The following is an 18,657-nucleotide window of genomic DNA, read 5'->3' as shown; positions in this document are numbered from 1 at the left end:
AAATTGAATATGAAAGTACTTCCATCTTTTTATACAAAACGAAAGTCTAATAGTGAGTGAGCTTTGAACAGTATTCCAGTTATATCACGTGCATATATGCATGCACGTCGCTATATAAGTGCAATAATCTTGGACGCGACGTTAAACCCCATTTCACCTCACCTCATAATTACTGTCTGTGTTTGCTGTGTATTGCTGCACAGTATAACAGCCATGTCAGTGAGTGAGTGAGTGAGTTGGGTTTAACGCCGCTTTGAACAGTATTCCAGTTAAATCACGGCATGTCAGCTTAATGTGGATGGAAAGGGCGAAGGGAGGCAGGTCTCAGACGTTTTCCACTTTGACGAAACCCACGAGCACGGGTATGGTGCGGACAAGCCCAGTAACATAATCACGACGAACCGGGATTCGAACCCACAATCATTGGATTCGGGCGTGCCCAAGAGACGCAACTCTGCAGAGCGAATCGCGGCGCCTTAGACGACTGGCCCACCTGTACCCCTTCTGTACAGTCAATATGATGCGTGCTTGTTTCTTTACAAGGGTACAAAAAAAACGTTAACTTTGCGTGACGGCAGATGTCATGTCTCACGCCAGGCTTGTACGCTGAGTTCAGTTTGTACAATATTAATCCTGCTACATGTTTATATCGCGCAGCGAGGGATGTAAAAGATCATACCCATGCGAACACAAAGCGTTGTCCATATGTTTTATTAATCACAGGAATTAAGCTAATCCGTGTTACACCAAATTAATGATAATTCAAAAATGGAGATTAATGAGATAAATGAGACTGCAGCTTTATTAATCAATGCTCTTCTCCCTTACCCTCTCTCAAATCGAATCTTCAAAACACTGGAAAACCGTTTTTGAATTTGAATCGAAAATCGAATATGAGAATTAAAAATTACATTTTCTACTAAAGCTTAAAGTACATCATTATAAACGACCATATATTATACCTTTGTACCTTTAAATATGTCAAGACACAGGGCGCATGGTCAATGAAATTCCGGGATAGATTCATTACGGTTCCCAAGTATTCCACGCGTAAGAAACGATTGATACGATTGATGAGAATTGGGTGTCCATGTGACCTGGCCGAATGCCTTGATGGATGAGAACTGGGTGTCTATGTGACCTGGCCGAATGCCTTGATGGATGAGAACTGGGTGTCTATGTGACCTGGCCGAATGCCTTGATGGATGAGAACTGGGTGTCTATGTGACCTGGCCGAATGCCTTGATGGATGAGAACTGGTGTTTCTATGTGACCTGGCCGAATGCCTTGATGGATGAGAACTGGGTGTCTATGTGACCTGGCCGAATGAATTGATGGATGAGAACTGGTGTTTCTATGTGACCTGGCTGAATGCCTTGGTTGATGAGAACTGGGTGTCTATGTGACCTGGCCGAATGCCTTGATTGATGAGAATTGGGTGTCTATGTGACCTGGTCGAATGCCTTGATTGATGAGAATTGGGTGTCTATGTGACCTGGCCGAATGCCTTGATGGATGAGAACTGGGTGTCTATGTGACCTGGCTGAATGCCTTGATTGATGAGAATTGGGTGTCTATGTGACCTGGCTGAATGCCTTGACTGATGAGAATTGGGTGTCTGTGTGACCTGGCTGAATGCCTTGGTTGATGAGAATTGGGTGTCTGTGTGACCTGGCCGAATGCCTTGATGGATGAGAACTGGGTGTCTATGTGACCTGGCTGAATGCCTTGATTGATGAGAACTGGGTGTCTATGTGACCTGGCTGAATGCCTTGATTGATGAGAATTGGGTGTCTATGTGACCTGGCTGAATGCCTTGATTGATGAGAACTGGGTGTCTATGTGACCTGGCTGAATGCCTTGATTGATGAGAATTGGGTGTCTATGTGACCTGGCTGAATGCCTTGGTTGATGAGAATTGGGTGTCTATGTGACCTGGCTGAATACCTTGATTGATGAGAATTGGGTGTCTATGTGTCCTGGCTGAATGCCTTGATGGATGAGAACTGGGTGTCTGTGTGACCTGGCTGAATGCCTTGGTTGATGAGAATTGGGAGTCTGTGTGACCCGGCTGAATGCTTTGATTGATGCTCATGCTATACACCATTGCTTCCTCTGGCTCGGACTATGTAACTTTTATATCGCCGTGGTGTAACTGTAATATAACCGACTGCAGCGTAGCGCACCATTCACTCACTTATCCTCTCACAAGGCACAGGCTGTAAGAAGACAAACCTCAGTGGCATTTAGAAGTTGGTGTGATGAAGTAAGACAAGTTCTATGGGTGAACAACTTCGTTATTGTAATAAAAAAGTTGTTCATCCATAGAACTTGTCTTACCTCTATGTGGTTGTTTATCTGAAGTTGCATGAGTGAGCTAATATTTAAAGTCACATGGGCAATATTTCAGGCATATTGTGAGTTGAAGTTGAATGAGATACCACTGCGTATATCGTGTAGTGGGTAATAGTAGTGAGATGCATGTGAACAGCTGAGATCCCGCGAGACCTCGCTTGAAGTAAATACTTAGTATACAGTGTATCTATTGATTAAACACGCTTAACCCCGAGAAGATCCGGGTTAGAATTTGTCTTCAGCATGCTTGTCGCAAGAGGCGACTAACGGGATCGGGTGGTCAGGCTCAGTGACTTGGTTGATGCGTGTCATCGTGTCCAATTGCAAACTTAAATGCTCATGATGTCAATCACTGGATTGTTATTTACAGACAGCCACCATATAGCTGGAATATTGCAACGTTAAACAACAAACACGCTGAATTGGAAATGAAGTCAAATTCTCTTTAATACATCGGATACACTAGCGATGGAGAAACGGGTCGCCGTGTTGCAGTGTTGATATCAAGCAATTTGTCGCATGCAACAACACACTTTCTACATTCTACGACTCACAACAAACGTTGTCCACATGCCTGTTCACACGTCAAGATACGTGACATGCAATAGATTGTATACGACACGTCGCTACGTGTGTACAAACGACTAAACAATCCTATGCCTGTAACGTATATATGCAGCAATGGGCGAATGGTACTTCGATGAAGATACGCGTACATGACTTTATACATGACTATATCAAAACGACACAAGGATGGAAATATCTGATTTCCTCGGATATATCGAAGACCAACCTCGGTTTATCATACAAGTATAGTTGGGTGTAACGCCAAAAGCATTCCAGTTATATCACAGCGTGCCTGATTAATGTGGGAGGAAAGCCCAAAGTTATGCAGTTCTTAGATGTTTACCCCCTTGATGAATCCCACGAGCACAGGTATGGTGCTGACATCCTCTAGAAACATAATTGGGGCGAACCGGGAGTCGAACCCACAAATATAAGGCGTGCCCAAGGGACACAACACTCCCCGCCTCATGTATGAATATCACTGTGAATAGAATAACTTATTACAAACTTTCCATGCAGATCCTTATGTCCGGGTGGCACGGGTGGCCCAATCGTCTAGGGCGCCGCGATTCGCTGTGCAGAGTTGCGTCCCTTGGGCACGCCAGAAACCTATGATTGTGGGTTCGAATTCCGGTTTGCCCCAATTATGTTTCTAGGTTTTGTCAACACCATACCCGTGCTCGTGGGTTTCACCGAAGTGGTAAATGTCTGAGACCTGCATCACTTCGGGCTTTCCTCCCACATTAAGCTGGCACGCCGTGATGTAACTGGAATACTGTTAAAAGCGGTGTTAAACCCAACTCACTCACTCACTCCTTATGTCCGTATTTGCCAATAAACCTTGAATACCTATCAACAATCTCAATATTAGAATATCGGCATTGTGTGTGGCAGACTTCAAGCACTGTGTCCCATAGACTGGAGTATACGATAATGTCATTGGAGTTCCAGTGGAAGAAAAGGTCATTGAACGAAAACAGGACATCTTTACATTGTACTGTGACTAGCCTTTAGTTTGTGTCGGCACAAGCGCCATTGCTCGAGTTGTGTAAAACAGTTTAGGTTCATCGATGTAATAGTTGGCTGAAACGCTCGTAATTCTAACACTCAACAATTTTCTAGGTCCCTTCAAACAAGCAGACGGCTTCCGTTCCTGGGGTAGGGTCATGAAATTCACTTCCGGTGCAAACCGTACCCTGCGACCTTTGGAGTTGGACTTGGTGCTGCTTTCTCGCGTTGAGCTTGTCGAGAAGGTGTCACTGGCTGTGTCGACTGACTGGCAGTACATCTGATCTGGGCTCACATCAGCGACATCGTGACATTCCCTGGTGGAATTCACTGTTATCAAATCTGTACGTAATACAGACTGTCCGACATCATACATTTTAGTAGGTATGAGATCATTGTTAGCGAATCTTAATTTCTCTTTTCTTACAACCTCCCCGGCACACTTGTACAAATCTCCCGGTCTGACATTAAGACCTTTGGCACCAGTCTCTTTCTTATTACCACCGTGAGTCGTACCTCCAAACTGCCTGTCTTTCTGTTTCTTGCCCACGAAAGACGACCCAGTTCTCAAATCCACAAACGGCTGTGTCGTCTGCTCACTTTTTCGGTCCGATTTCGGAAACCGCTTGAATATTTTATCGTCTGCTGTCTGGTGGAGCTGACGACGCAGACGACGATACTCAACCTCCAAGGTCCGGTGATTCTTAGGTCGGTGATAGTCCATGGTCTCCGTCATCAGTTCAATGTATACTCTCAGCTCTTTTAGCCTCCGCCTCAGCCTTTCCACAACTAAATCAGGAAGCCTCAATCTGACCAGCCCGCCACAGTGGTCATTCCCACATCTATTCGTAACTGACCCTCTGGGGATAATCCTTCTGGTTGGCCGGATGTCAAGGCGGGTCGCCATGCTCAATACCTTTTCAGAACCGCTCAAAGACGTCCTGTGCCATACACATAGACCGTTCTTTCATTGAGGCAATACAGCACTCAGCTTTTGTCAAGAAGTTAATATATATACTGACTGTGGAACGCCTTTACATTGATGTTAATCAAAAGTGTCAAAGACTTGGTCCTGTAATTAATTTTCAGATTTCGTTTACCACGTCGGTCAGGGGAAAGGTAATTGCATATTGCGTAAATATTACACTGATTGGCGACTGAGATTTGCCGAGCTGCTTACATTGGATTATTGGTTTTTATACAATGGGTAATTCATACTTTCCTTTCATAATTTCTCATAAAGGGTTTTGGTTACGAATGTGTATGTTGGGGTCATGCTGTATAGCTATCAAGGAGATTATCCCATAGATTATATTCTATATTATCGAACCTATTTAACCACGAACGCCTTTTCTGTCGGGTACATGGAATTACCGGTATAAATAGTATCTGGCAAACTAATTGTTTACTTTTTAGCTCGAATATCAAAACTGTTTAGTTGACTTGTAGGGTGTGTCGGTTGGAATTGAGATGATTCAATATACCCCTACAGTATAAACTTTGATTATTAGACTGACATTTTCATAGCTATCTGGTATTTTTATGAAGGGTGAGAGAGTGAGAACCCATGTTGGTGACATTTTAGTGAATGAACCTGTGTGCCCGTCACCAAGTAGTTGTTAATTAGTGAATGCGTGTAAGTGACGGAACGAGCAAATGAATGATTGAATTAATTAACTAATGAGGCAGTGAGTGAGAGTATGTTGTTTTACTCCGCAGTCTACAATATTCTGTACCATGGCGCGGCGTGTATATAACCCGTGTATGTACGTGCGTGCGTGCGTGCGTGCGTGCGTGCGTGCGTGCGTGCGTGTGTGTGTAATGGTTGTGACGATACGAGTAGAGGAATAGGTGCAAGTTGATAAAGTGAGGGCCAGTGCTATTGTTCACAGTGTGTAACATTATTGAAAGTAAAAGTTGCTGCCAGAGTGTTGCATCTTTGTTTGTTTGTTTGTTGTTTAAGGCCACACTCCAGCAAAATTCCAGCTATATGACGGCGGTGTGTAAATAATCGAGTCTGGACCAGACAATCCGGTGATTGACATCATGAGCACCGATCCACGCAATGGGGATACGATGACATGCATCAACCAAGTCAACCTTTTACGGCAAGCATGGGTTGCTGAAGACCTCGAACCTTTTTTACCCCGGATCTTCACGGGTCTACTGCCAGGTGGATACCCCTCTTTAACATAATTATGTCGCCTCCTAGACCAGCACTGGTTGAGTATTTGGGACCAATTCTAACCTGGAAACTTGGTTTCGGAAGTGACGTTACTATCCCAATCTCTCGTATTACACACTTAGTTGGGTCTATTTTCGCCCTTGAGCTTGACCACAGTCCGGCGCAGCGGTGACTCAGCATAACACCACAACCACAGGCTAATTTGCGTATCACATGACCGGACTTTTCTCTTGTTTGTAAACAAACGCGCTATTTCAGAAATCAGTACAGAACGGACTAATGCTAGTATTTGGGGGCGCTTTTCATATTGTTTTGCATACTTGTATAGATATGCTACTACAACTGCGACAGTGAGTTGCATGACAATGCATATTTACACATCAAAGTGACCGTATCGCTAGCTCTCCGTTGGCCTTCAATGACAGCACGTGGAGCCGTACAACCAATGTAAACAAAGGATAACTACGCAAAAACAAGTAGATTTTCACGTTTTATGATACTTTCTTAATTAACCGCAACCATTCTTTGACATTTGTATGTGAAATGGTAGACTTGTCAAACATGAAACGGATGAAAAGCATATGCAATATCTTGAATGGACTGTGAAAGATGTGACGAATCGTCACATGGCGCTGGCCTGTGGCAGAGGTACTATGCTGGCTGGCTGCCGGTCGCATGGAACTCTGGGTAGGAGAGTGGAGCTTGACAATAACAATCCTCACACTTCAAGAGTAATTCAGATCTACTCTCAAAAACGAGTGAGCTGACCTGCTTGCTGATACACCGTTGTTATCATCGTAAAGCGTTCATATTTTACTACCACTTCAGCGCAACAGTGTTCATGATTCATTCGGGTCAACTGGGCAGATTCCGCCACTAAGTTATACCGCGGACAGAAATGGTATTGATTTTAAGATTTCACTGTAATCCATGTTTTACCAGATCCCTCCACACAAATTACGCAAAACAAAAAAAATATATAATTCTTTACTCAAATTAGGAAAATAGCACATGGAAGGCTTTGAACATATGAAGGCATACAGAGTTTGCAACAGTTGTATAACTGCGAACTGTTCAAAGTTGCATGACATTCACCCATCCACTTACTCGTTTGTTGATATAATTTTAAGTATGGGGTATTTACCCCAGTCAGTATGAAAACCTCTTGTAGACTTGTTTCAGGTTGTATTTTCGTTGCGTCACCGTGATCTATTCGGTTGAGAATATGTTTAGTCGACAGCTCTGCTGGGATTTCCCAGCTGTTTAGCACGAGATCACTTCGCACGGGGACTGGAAGATAATGAAATAATGTAATTTGGAAGCTGTTTTCCGATATCAATTAAATCAATTAAATAATAGGCTCGTGCCTAGACTGATTCTTAATTGTGTTTTAGTTATCATAATCACGGACATTTTCGAGTTACACGTGTATAGTGCCAGCCTTGATTATCCACGATAATCTCCACCCTACAATTGCTCAAGGATTGAAGTGTCGCCTTGACAACCATTTTTGTCTCGTGCACATGCTCGTTGAGCGAGCAAAAGGGTACAGAGGCTTATTCATGAAGCGTCCGTAAAATATGATACCCGTTATCTCAAGCTGAGAAGCGTTTCGTGAATACCACAGACACCAATTTCAAATAACATTGTGATGTCACTCTGTTGTTGTAATCATTTACTGTTATTTCCCACGAACTATGCCACCAAATAGCGGAAGCCCCCAATTAACGTGAAATATTCAATTGCCATTGTTACCCTTGAAGATCCGGGTTAGAATTGGTCTTCAGCAAGCCATGCTTGTCGTAAGAGGCGACTAACGGGATCGGGTGGTCATGCTCGCTGACTTGGTTGATCGATGCTCATGATATCAATCACTGGATTGTCTCGATTATTTCCAGACCGCCGTCATACAGCTGGAATATTGCTGCGTGTGGCATGAACCAACCAACCAACCAACCAACCAACCAACCAAAAAACAAAAAGAGGCGACAAACGGGATCGGGCGGTCAGGCTCGCTGACTTGGTTGATCGATGCTCATGATATCAATCACCGGACTTCTGGTCCAGATTCGATTATTTCCAGACTACCGTCATATAGCTGGAATAATGCTGAGTGCGGTATTAAACAACAAACAAACAAACACACAGTGCATCGTGCAGTTCAAGTTTTGTACCTCTGACATCTCGAGCTGCACGTGCAACCGCCTCTTTCAATTCGAAAAAAAATGAACATGTAGTTAGTTGTGTTTGAGCGTTGGCTCCTCGGAAGCGTTAAGCTATTTTTGTCACTTAAAGACCTCAAAAGTCTGTATTCGTGAAAAAAAGAAGTATTTTCACAAATACGCGTGTTTTCGTTCTTTCTTCAGGACAAAGAACCACAGCTTTGAATGCAGTTGGGACCAACATGGGGTTGATGGCTTTGTAATACCGTTTAACCATGTATCAGCCGCGTGGTCTTGGCCGTTTTAACATGTACTTGTTATTGTTCGTGTTAGAATACATGTTACAGAATAGTATGTGTTGAAACTGATAATATTATGTGTTTACCTGTGTGTGTGCGTGCGTGTGTGTGTTTACGCGTGTTTGTGATAGAGCAAGTGTAAGTATGATGGTGCGGAGTCTGCAGTGATGTATATGTTGACGTATCAATGCTGTACCTCCAGGTTCACGTGTAATTGTATTGTATGGTACTATATTGTATGCATTTTAATGCTCTCTCTCTCTCTCTCTCTCTCTCTCTCTCTCTCTCTCTCTCTCTCTCTCTCTTCAAAATTCCTATTTTTCTATTGTTTCGTGGAATACTTCAACTAAGCGACAAAACCGGTACCCTTCCGATCATCATAATCATAATAAATCTCTGCCGAAAGCAAACTACATTGTACGGTTCCGAATAATCATAAGCATACCAAACCGTGATGGTACCAGGTGTTCGCGAAAAGGAGAACGTATCCTGCCCCATGTTTGGTACCCATCATAAACCCATGCAAAGTCAAGTCAAGTATATTTTATATGCGATAACCGGGTATATGATTAAGGAAGAGGGAGTGAGTTTGGTTTAACCCCGCTTTAAACAGTATTCCAGTTACATCACGGGGGCACAGGTGGCCCAGTCGTCTAAGGCACCGCGATTCGCTGTGCAGAGTTGCGTCCCTTAGGCACGCCAGAAACCTATGATTGTGGGTTCGAATCCCGGTTCGCCCCGATTATGTTTCTAGGTTTGTCAGCACCATATCCGTGCTCGTGGGTTTTACCGAAGTGGTTAACGTCTGAGACCTGCATCACTTCGGGCTTTCCTCACACATTAAGCTGACACGCCGCGATATAACTGGAATACTGTTAAAAGCGGCGTATAAAAACCCAACTCACTAACTCACTCTCTCAGTTATATCACGACATGTCAGCTTGATGTGGGCGGGGTGCCCGAAGTGATGCAGGTCTTGACGTTTATGGTATGGTGCTGACAAACCTAGAAACAATTGGTGCGAACAGGGATTCATAAGTTTCTGGCGTGCCCAAGGGACGCAACTATGCACAGAGAATCGCGGCGCCTCAGACGACTGGGCCACCCGTGCTTCCATAAACCAAAATGCAGCAGTGTTTGGTGCTTTTGTGTTAGAAACATTCAAATAGGTTCAATGAAAGCTGAATGGCATCCTTAAAATGTTCTTGCGGACCCCTAAACTCAAGACGGGGAATCATGGGAGTAAAAGGCCCCTCAGGGCTTCCTTGATAATTACTGATCTACCAGTCAGTGTAATGAGGGGAACAGCTAGGGCAGAGGACTGTAAACATCCCCAACCCACCCTGACTTTGAGTGTGGTCTAGTTGGGTTTAAAATGTATGTTAGTTGATCTCGGTGCAACAATTAAGGAGGAATATACCAAATAATGTACATGTAGGAATTAGACGTTTGCCATTTTGGTGTAAACACGAGCATGGGCATGACGTAAGAGTGAGTGAGTTGGGTTTAACGCCGATGGAATCGCGGCGCGCTGGACGATAGGCAAATATTCCAAGCAGTTCATTATATCCGTAATTGCCAATAAACCTTTCAACACATATCAACAATCTCAATATTGGAATACTGTCATTGTGTGTAACAGACTTGAGTAACAGCAATGTGGCTGATGGACTCCAGTATATAGAAGTATATAGGTTTTTATGCCATACCAGGGGCGAAACTACCATTGTAGAAGAAAAGAAATTACTAACAACTAAGAAAAAAACAATTTTTTTTTACACCTAAAAAAGCACAATTTGTTTTATAAGTAAATCTCAATTTACCACCTCTGCAGTAAATTATTAATTCAAACTCTACACTTTTAACGTTAAAATATCAATAACCATCACATACTACGAATGAACACATAAAACACATAAAAGTTATATTATCGATTCGTTTTAATGTTAAAATTTAATCTGTCATCATAGATGTTTCTTGAATGAAAGTCGTAAATGTGTTGGTGAAGCACCTGTGTATGTAATACTAATATATATATATATATATATATATATATATATATATATATATATATATATATATAAAATACTAATATTTGTTCCATAAGGACCCCAAAATGCTGGAAATAGTGTTAAGTTTAAGAGTATTTAATATTTAAAATTTTCTTGCGGTCATACCCCAAACCTGTCCGTATCGCGCCGTCGTAACATTGTTTTTTCTTACACCTATGATTAGCCTGGTAGCGCCTCTGTGTACACGAAGAGAACAGTATGTAAATTTCTAATTCATTACATCCAATTTGAGATCCGAGTATACCCCATTCTCCAGATACAACAGCTGATAACTAAACGAAAACAGGTTAACGAAATTTCAGCTAAATGCTTTGGAGATATTGAACATGTGTGTGTCGTGTATTAATGTTTTGGAAAAACAGTACAAGAAACATTTATTTGTTTGTATGTTTGTTTATGTAAGGCCGTATTAAGCAATGTTCCAGATCTATGACGAGGGTCTGTAAACAACTTAGACAAACCGATGATTGATAATATGAGCAATGATCCAAGACGTCGGGGTAAGAGGAAACGTTATCATCAAAGTCACTGAGCCTGACCATGGATTAATGTTGTCGCCTCTTGCGATCAGCATAGGTGGCTCTCATGGGCATATTCATGGGAATACAAAGAACGAATCCAATTTGCACAACATCTTATATATTGAGAATTATACAACATATATTCACACTCTGGTGCAGGTGTCACTTCGTCTGAAAATATTCAAATACAAGGATCCACATGTAAACGATTAGGAGATTCTGATTGCAAAATGTTGTGCATACGAACGACTCTATCCCTGTTCTGAGGCTCCTGTGTCAGTCCTTGTGCTGACAATAAGCGGAAACTTCACCTGTGTTTTGTCAATGTCGGACATTGAGTGCGCCGACCCAACTCTCTCAGGTGCCCGTGAAGGTGAATCACGTGATTGAACCATGTTACGTGGCGTTGCAAAGGGTGACACAGTCCGTTGAGAAGGTATGAGACAAATGACGTCAGGAGTTTTAGCAATGTCCTCAGTTTTGACTGGATTCAGCGTTTGGACATGAGGTATAGCTGGATGCTTCCGGTTACCGCTGAAGTACTTCCGCTGTTGAAGAACAATCTGCCCTTTCCGACGACTCTGTTTACCCGATAGCTGAGGCAGTCCGTCTGTTCCGTCATTCAACGCCATGTTGGACGTCTTAACGTCGTCACCGTCACCAGTATCAATTCTGACCATGGGGGAATCTTGGGTAACAGTTCGAGCCGCTCGTTTAAATTGATCACGTGCACAACCGGATGTTGATCTAGGAAGGGGACGTAACTCATCAGCACTGCCATCTACTTCCGTTCTCCGTGAGATCGTGGACTTTGCAGAGGACACAACAGATGGTTCGGTACTAACTTTAATTTCTCTAGAGTATGTCAATATTTGTCTTCCTGCTGCTTTCATCCCCATCGATGTGGCAACGCGGTGAGAAGGACCAGTGTTTGTGCTCCAAGCCTCCAGCAAGGCTCGTTCCCCCGGGGTCGAGAACGTCTTGGACCACATATACCGAGTTCTTTGAAAGTCTGACTTCCGCCTGTACTTCCCAAGAATCTCCGTCACTGGCTGGGCACACAGTGACTGTAACCAAAATGTGTTCGTTTGCTTAGCTTCGTGTTGCTGCACATGTTTGTCTACGAAGTAATACTCAACGTTCTTTCTCATTGGTTTCTGGACGTCACGTGTTCTGTTCCTGCTGACTGACGGTCGGGAGAAGCCAATCACCGACTTCTTTTCATGCAGTTCCGGTGCTATCGTGTTTGTAATTGGATCATAATCCTCCAATGGTCGTTTGCTGTTGTTGGCGGGAGTAGAGACAGGGCATCGGTAAAAGTCGGGATGGCCCGAGTCATACTTGTAACCGCTACCATCTTCCCGTGTCGTGTTCTCCCCAGAAGTTAGCATCATGTTGAATCTGAAAAGGTGAGTGAGTGAGTTAAAGTTATGCGTCGCATCAGAAAATATCATAGTGAGTGAGTGAGTTGGGTTTTACGCCGCTCTCAGCTTCACGGCGGAGGACCCCAGAAAGGAGCCTCACACGTTGTCTCCAGACTGGGAGTCGAACCCGTGTCTTCGATGTGACGGGTGCACGCGTTTACTACTCGGCTACGCAACCGCCCCAAGCATTGGTAGTAAGACGTACGTACATATACGTAATGGTGTGAGTGATTGTATCACTGTCGCATGTAAATAATCTGATCTAACCAATGGTTGATCCCGTTGACGGTTTTCCGCAAAGGATGGATACTCTGTTAGGGAAACCGGTGGTTGATAGCGTGAGCACCGGCAAGAGTTTGTAATCACCAGATCTTTATTAGTCAGATTCTAGACACCTATTCTGCCCCAGAATCTATAGGGGCACAATAAACAGTCAAATGGCACGATGTATGCATGTGTCTAATGGTAGGAACTCACGTTTACTTATTTTTAAATATCTACTTAGATTTATTTGTATAACGCATGTGACCCCCCAGGAAATAATGGACATTATGGGTGCTAGGATACTGGTGCTATGACGTCATAAAGACGTTTGACGTCAACTTACTTCAGTGAAGATCGCCATGTGTGGGGCCTGTACAATATATCTTATTTTTCTCTCGTTAGTTTGTAATGTAATAAAAACATTATTTCAAAACCTTTCAGCATATGTGTATGTCTACTTTCAATTCATCAGACATTAAGTCTATAAAATTGCAATTATTACAACAGTCATAAGTCGGAAAATGAGTCCAGTTGTGTGATGTCATGTTTGTATGTAATAAATTTGAACTGAAGCTTGTAAATTGTATTTTTGTATTCCGAAGATACAAAAGCTTTAAAATATAATGAAAAGTCAAAACGTGATTTTTCACCCATAAAGTCCCTTATCTCATGGTTGGTTAAATATACTGACCAGGAGACGGGCAACATTAGACATATTTGAGATGCTGTATTCAAATGACATCAGAATTTAATTGGAAAAAAAAACGAAATATTTTTTTGTAAAATCTACAAATGGTGATCCGGAAAGCTTAAGCTCACTATTAGAGAGTGAGTAGGGTTAAAGGCCGCTTTGAACAGTATTCCAGTTATATCACGGCGTGTCAGCTTAATGTGGGAGGAAAGCCCGAAGTGATGCAGGTCTCAGATGTTTTTGCCACCTTGATGAATCCCACGAGCACAGGTGTGGTGCTAACAAATCTAGAAACATAATCGGGGCTAACCGGGATTCGAATCCACTATCATAGGTTCCTGGCACGCCAGAGGGACACACCTCAGTATTGCGGTCATCCATGCCCTCCTCTTATAGTTAATGTACATAGCAACACGCAACATATTTCTATGAGATATGATATTTCTAACTAATTTTAACTCACAATCAATGCTTTCAATGTACAAGAGGAAGTCGCCCTTGAATTGACGCTGTGCCTAATGACCCCATATATATATATATATATATATATATATATATATATATATATATATATATATATATATATATATATATGTACATACACATTTAAAAAAAGAAAAAAAGTGTAAATGCAGCCATGCAGCTAAGCGAGGTTGCGTTAGGCAGAGCGATATCATACGTCCTAACTTTTTTATGATAACGTTTATTCCGTGAAGAGCAACCGGCCCTTTATAAAGATTACAATGAAATATGTCTAACAGTACAGTTACTTATTAATTAGGCCGCACACTTAAACATTCTGATAAAACTAAAGGTTCGATCTGAGATAACACACATGCAGTCTACTGAAATATACGTATATCTAAAACCCTAACTTGACACATGATCAATGAACAGGCACACCAGCTCCAAGAATCGTGTATCGTTCAGATTAGTAGATTAGATGAATGTCACTGCGTGTACACAGATTGCCGTGTTTTTCACCTCAATGATGAGCAGTAAATCACACGGCATTTCTTTTGAAATCGATAATATTCCCGATACGTCTGCTGTATGACAAGAAATCAGTTATGGACCAGTGCGCAGTCGTGTGTCTACCCCATGCATGCTACCTATCAGTATGGCCATAGAGGTAAACCATACATCATATTGTTACACAGGTCCCAGATTATAGCCCCACAATGGTCTCGTTACATTTACGTTACACGAGCTTACAAGTCAAACAACCGTTTCACAGCTCGGGCTAACATACAGTGTACATGTAGCGGACACTAGTCATGTGGCAACCCTGTTTGGAGTTTTAATATAGCACACTTACCTGTTGATACCCAAAACTTCCATGTTTAGTTGAACATATAATTCATATCCCCGTATGCCAGATATGACTACGAATGAAGCCATATGTACTTAGTAGATATATAATCAATCGTGTCACATGCGCATTGCATTGCTCGTTACTAGGAGAAATATATACTGCTTGCAATGTTAAATACTGGCAGATAATTAAAACTGACGATTTAAAAAAAATTATTTACATATCTAACTAAGCAAATTTATTAAGTTCAAAAACCGCTGTGTCATGACACATTGACAAATAATTATGTAGTTTAAACAGTAATAATGATTTAATCGTAACATATTTAAACATGTTTAAATATTCCATAATGCATTTAATAAACGTAAAATTAGTATATATAGACACAACGTGCTGTCAAATATGTGCAGACTGTTGTCTGGGTTAGAACTTACATTCATGACACACGTTCCACGTACACCCTCTCCCCCCAGCCCTCTTCCCTACCCACCCCGACGATCTATGGTTCTACTACCTGCTTTTGCCATGGAAGGTACATCTACTGATATCCCATGCCATCTCAGTATCCTCGTGAGCACCTGGTCACGTTGTTATGGTTACAAGCGACAAGGGGTGGCGACTGCGTGAGACAGGGTGACAGAATACCCCCTGCTTTCTTATCAAGATCGCACGCTTAGACCCCGACACCACCAGGGCCGAGGTTACCGTGGGGTTAGTGTGCATGTCACTGTGAAGAATCATATCTTAACGGTATTTTGTCCGATAGAAAATCTGTGGCAAACTTCGATCCTGTTATAAATTGATATTCATATTTGAACGGGTTTTTTTATTTCTTTTATTTTTTGTTTGTTTCAGCGATGTCCGTTTCGGCATTTGTTTATTTAGACATTCACATATTTATTATGTTTGTTGTATTAAGAATTCAAATGTTTTCGAGCATTTGTTCCGTACAAAAAGCACGACATCTAGAACAAGGCAAAATCATGACGTGAAGGTAGTTTTTGCTGGTGCAGAGCATTGAGTGATGTCTACACCGTGGTTATTGAGTAGTCTGATATATCACGGCGCTTTGTATGGTGTGAGAAAATAAATTTTGGAAAATCTTGAAGGAACAGCGAAGTACACCAGCCGTTGGTTTTCGAATTCACACTGAAGCAGCCACGCCAGGGTCGAATGTGTCGGCCAAATCTTTGTCAGTCACACTCTATGGTGGGTATGGATATCGGACACCTACCGATGGGAGGCGTTTGTTGACTGAAGAGTGAGTATTGTTTTACGCCGCGAAGATTTAAATTGGTCACACCACCGTCCCGTTACAGGCCAGCGTGCTCTTTTTACTTTGTCTTGAGCATGTGTTTATGAGAGAGTGAGTGAGTGAATATGTATGATTTTACGCCTCTTTTAGCAATATCACGGGCACCCATAAGGGGAATCGAACCCGGGTTTTTTTGTGTGACGAGAGAACGCTTTAATCATTAGACTACCCCACCATCCCTTATGTGTTTATGAATCACTATCTGATAGTGATGCGGGGCGGTCGGGTAGTCTAGTGGTTAAAGCGTTCGCTCGTCGCGAAGCCCATTTCTAGTGTCCCCCGCCGTGATATTGCTGGAATATTGCTAAAAGCGGCGTAAAACCATACTCACTCACTCACTGATAGTGATGCGGTTACCATGAAGGTGTTAAAATTCTACGTCGTCGGGGTTCCGGGATAGAATCACATGCTTGTAGTATATTCCGACGAAATCCGATCCCGTTAGTCGCGCGCACGCACACGCACGCACGCACACGCACACACACACACACACACACACACACACACACACAAATGGAGCCTAGAACAATCCTTAGCTGAGGCAATCCAGAATTGGCAAATCATTCTTGACTTGAGTTGGACTTTTTATATTTATTTTTCTGGTGTCCTGGGTATGTTTCTAGGTTTGTCAGCGCCAGCCCATGCTCGTGGGACCTGCTTTACCCGTATTACACTCTGAAGTAACAGAAATACTGTTGAAAGCGACACAACTGATGCGCTCATTAGACACGGCGATGACAGTCTAATGTAGACACAAATAAGACGGTCCACTGTAGACACGACGATGACAGTTTACTGTTGACACGACGATGCTCGTCTACTGTAGACACGTCTGTGATAGTCTACTGTAGACACGAAAATGATGGTCTACTGTAGACACGACGATGACAGTCTACTGTAGACACGAAAATAACGGTCTACTGTAGACACGTCGATGACAGTCTACTGTAGGCACGAACATAACGGTCTACTGTAGACACGGCGATGATCGTCTACTGTAGACACGACTGTGATCGTCTACTGTAGACACGACGATGATCGTCTTCTGTAGACACGACTGGGATAGTCTACTGTAGACACGGAAATGATGGTCTACTATAGACACGACGATGACAGTCTACTGTTAAAGCGTTCGCTCGTCACACCGAAGATTCGGTTTCGATTCCCCACATGGGTACAATGTGTGAAGCCCATTTCAGGTGTCCCCAGCCGTGATATTGCTGGAATATTGTTAAAAGCGGCGTAAAAAAACAATACTCACTCGCTCACTACCGTAGACATGACGATGACCGTCTACAGCACACAGGACGATAACTGTCCACTGTAGACATGACGATAGCAGTCTAGTATAGACACAACGACCATCTACTGTAGACAAGACAACGACCGTCTACTGTAGACACGACGATGACAGTCTAGTGAAGAAACGACAACGACCGTCTACTGTAGACACGACGATGACAGTCTAGTGTAGACACGACGATGACAGACTACTGTAGACACGACAACGACCGTCTACTGTAGACACGACGATGACTGTCTAGTGTACCTCCCAGCGAGACGCGAGCTTGTGTCACAGTCAATGTCAACACCTTCGCAATGCAGACACACAAGTGCAGCCAGCACTATATGATCTGGTTATGTGTTTTTTAATATAAGCATGTTTATAACAAAGAACAACTCGGCGTGGGATATGCCTGCTTATCTTCCAGATAATCCCCTCTAAGGAGATCCTAGCCTCCCCATGCGACGCCGTCGGAAATCGATGACACACACGGATTAGTGTTTTAATCTTATATTCTCATAAAGAATGTCAAAATATGAACATCAATTACTGAATCTACATCAGTAATATCTCAACATAAAAATTATTAAATATTTATTTGGGTCGCCATATTAATATATCATAACGGTATGCACACATTTACTGTTTTATGTCCAAATCAGTATGGAAGCTAGTCACTCAGTGTGGTAAATGGATATTACGAACGTGCATTTGAAGGCCATTTAAATACTTAATTATTTATTCAATCCGTTAATCGCTAATTCCAAGTCCCGCTACAGCTATTTGAACACAAACCGCACGACACACTACAATATTGAATCTATCAATCATTAACATACCTCAATGCGGTGACATCCTCAGTACTACTTACCTGTAATTACTGTGTGTACTTGACCAGGTAAATGTTCAATATGTAGGTGAATCTACCTGGCAGGTAACCAGTTTTATCTCCCCATCTACAGGTACGTCGATCTACCCCAACCTGTCAAGGTAGCTAGAACGCTCACGAGGGTGGCCGAGCTCTCGCGACCCTTCCTCGCGAAATGTTTGAATGGCTATGGGTAAAGTTACCGCGAGAAGCAGGGTGGTAATTGTTTGCTGATCAGTTATTGTAGCGTGAGGGGTATATTTACTTTGTGTCTAGATATTGACATTGTTAACGCGCAGGTAAATACCTGTAGGTGTTATGTAAAG

The 18,657-nt window shown here is 42.6% G+C and overlaps 1 protein-coding gene across 2 annotated transcripts; it reads right to left on the bottom strand.

Moving 5' to 3' along the window:
- Positions 1-11,420: 11,420 nt before the first annotated feature.
- Positions 11,421-18,409, bottom strand: LOC139473683 (uncharacterized). 2 transcript variants are annotated; one of them, XM_071256383.1, is made up of 2 exons: positions 15,378-15,421; positions 11,421-12,570 (listed from the first exon to the last, which is right to left on the bottom strand). In XM_071256383.1, the coding sequence occupies exons 1-2, from the start codon at positions 15,419-15,421 to the stop codon at positions 11,421-11,423; spliced, it is 1,194 nt and encodes a 397-aa protein (XP_071112484.1). The 2 variants fall into 2 exon arrangements, 1 of the variants encoding a protein (XP_071112484.1); XR_011653962.1 differs by lacking the exon at positions 15,378-15,421 and adding an exon at positions 18,335-18,409 and having other exon boundaries at positions 12,531-12,570.
- Positions 18,410-18,657: the final 248 nt, after the last annotated feature.

This window comes from Haliotis cracherodii, unplaced genomic scaffold (assembly GCF_022045235.1).
Source record: "Haliotis cracherodii isolate W230 unplaced genomic scaffold, xgHalCrac1.p SCAF_3, whole genome shotgun sequence".
Lineage (NCBI taxonomy): Eukaryota > Metazoa > Mollusca > Gastropoda > Lepetellida > Haliotidae > Haliotis > Haliotis cracherodii.
The sequence above is the reverse complement of the archived record's forward strand: the minus strand, read 5'-3'. Positions and strand labels throughout refer to the sequence as shown.

Bases quoted from the DNA above. Each gene is read 5' to 3' on its own strand.
- LOC139473683 (XM_071256383.1), bottom strand. From the start codon at position 15,421: ATGGCATGGGATATCAGTAGATGTACCTTCCATGGCAAAAGCAG. The intron at 12,571-15,377 runs GTAGTAGAACCA...TCACCTTTTCAG, and splicing joins ACCTTCCATGGCAAAAGCAG to ATTCAACATGATGCTAACTT.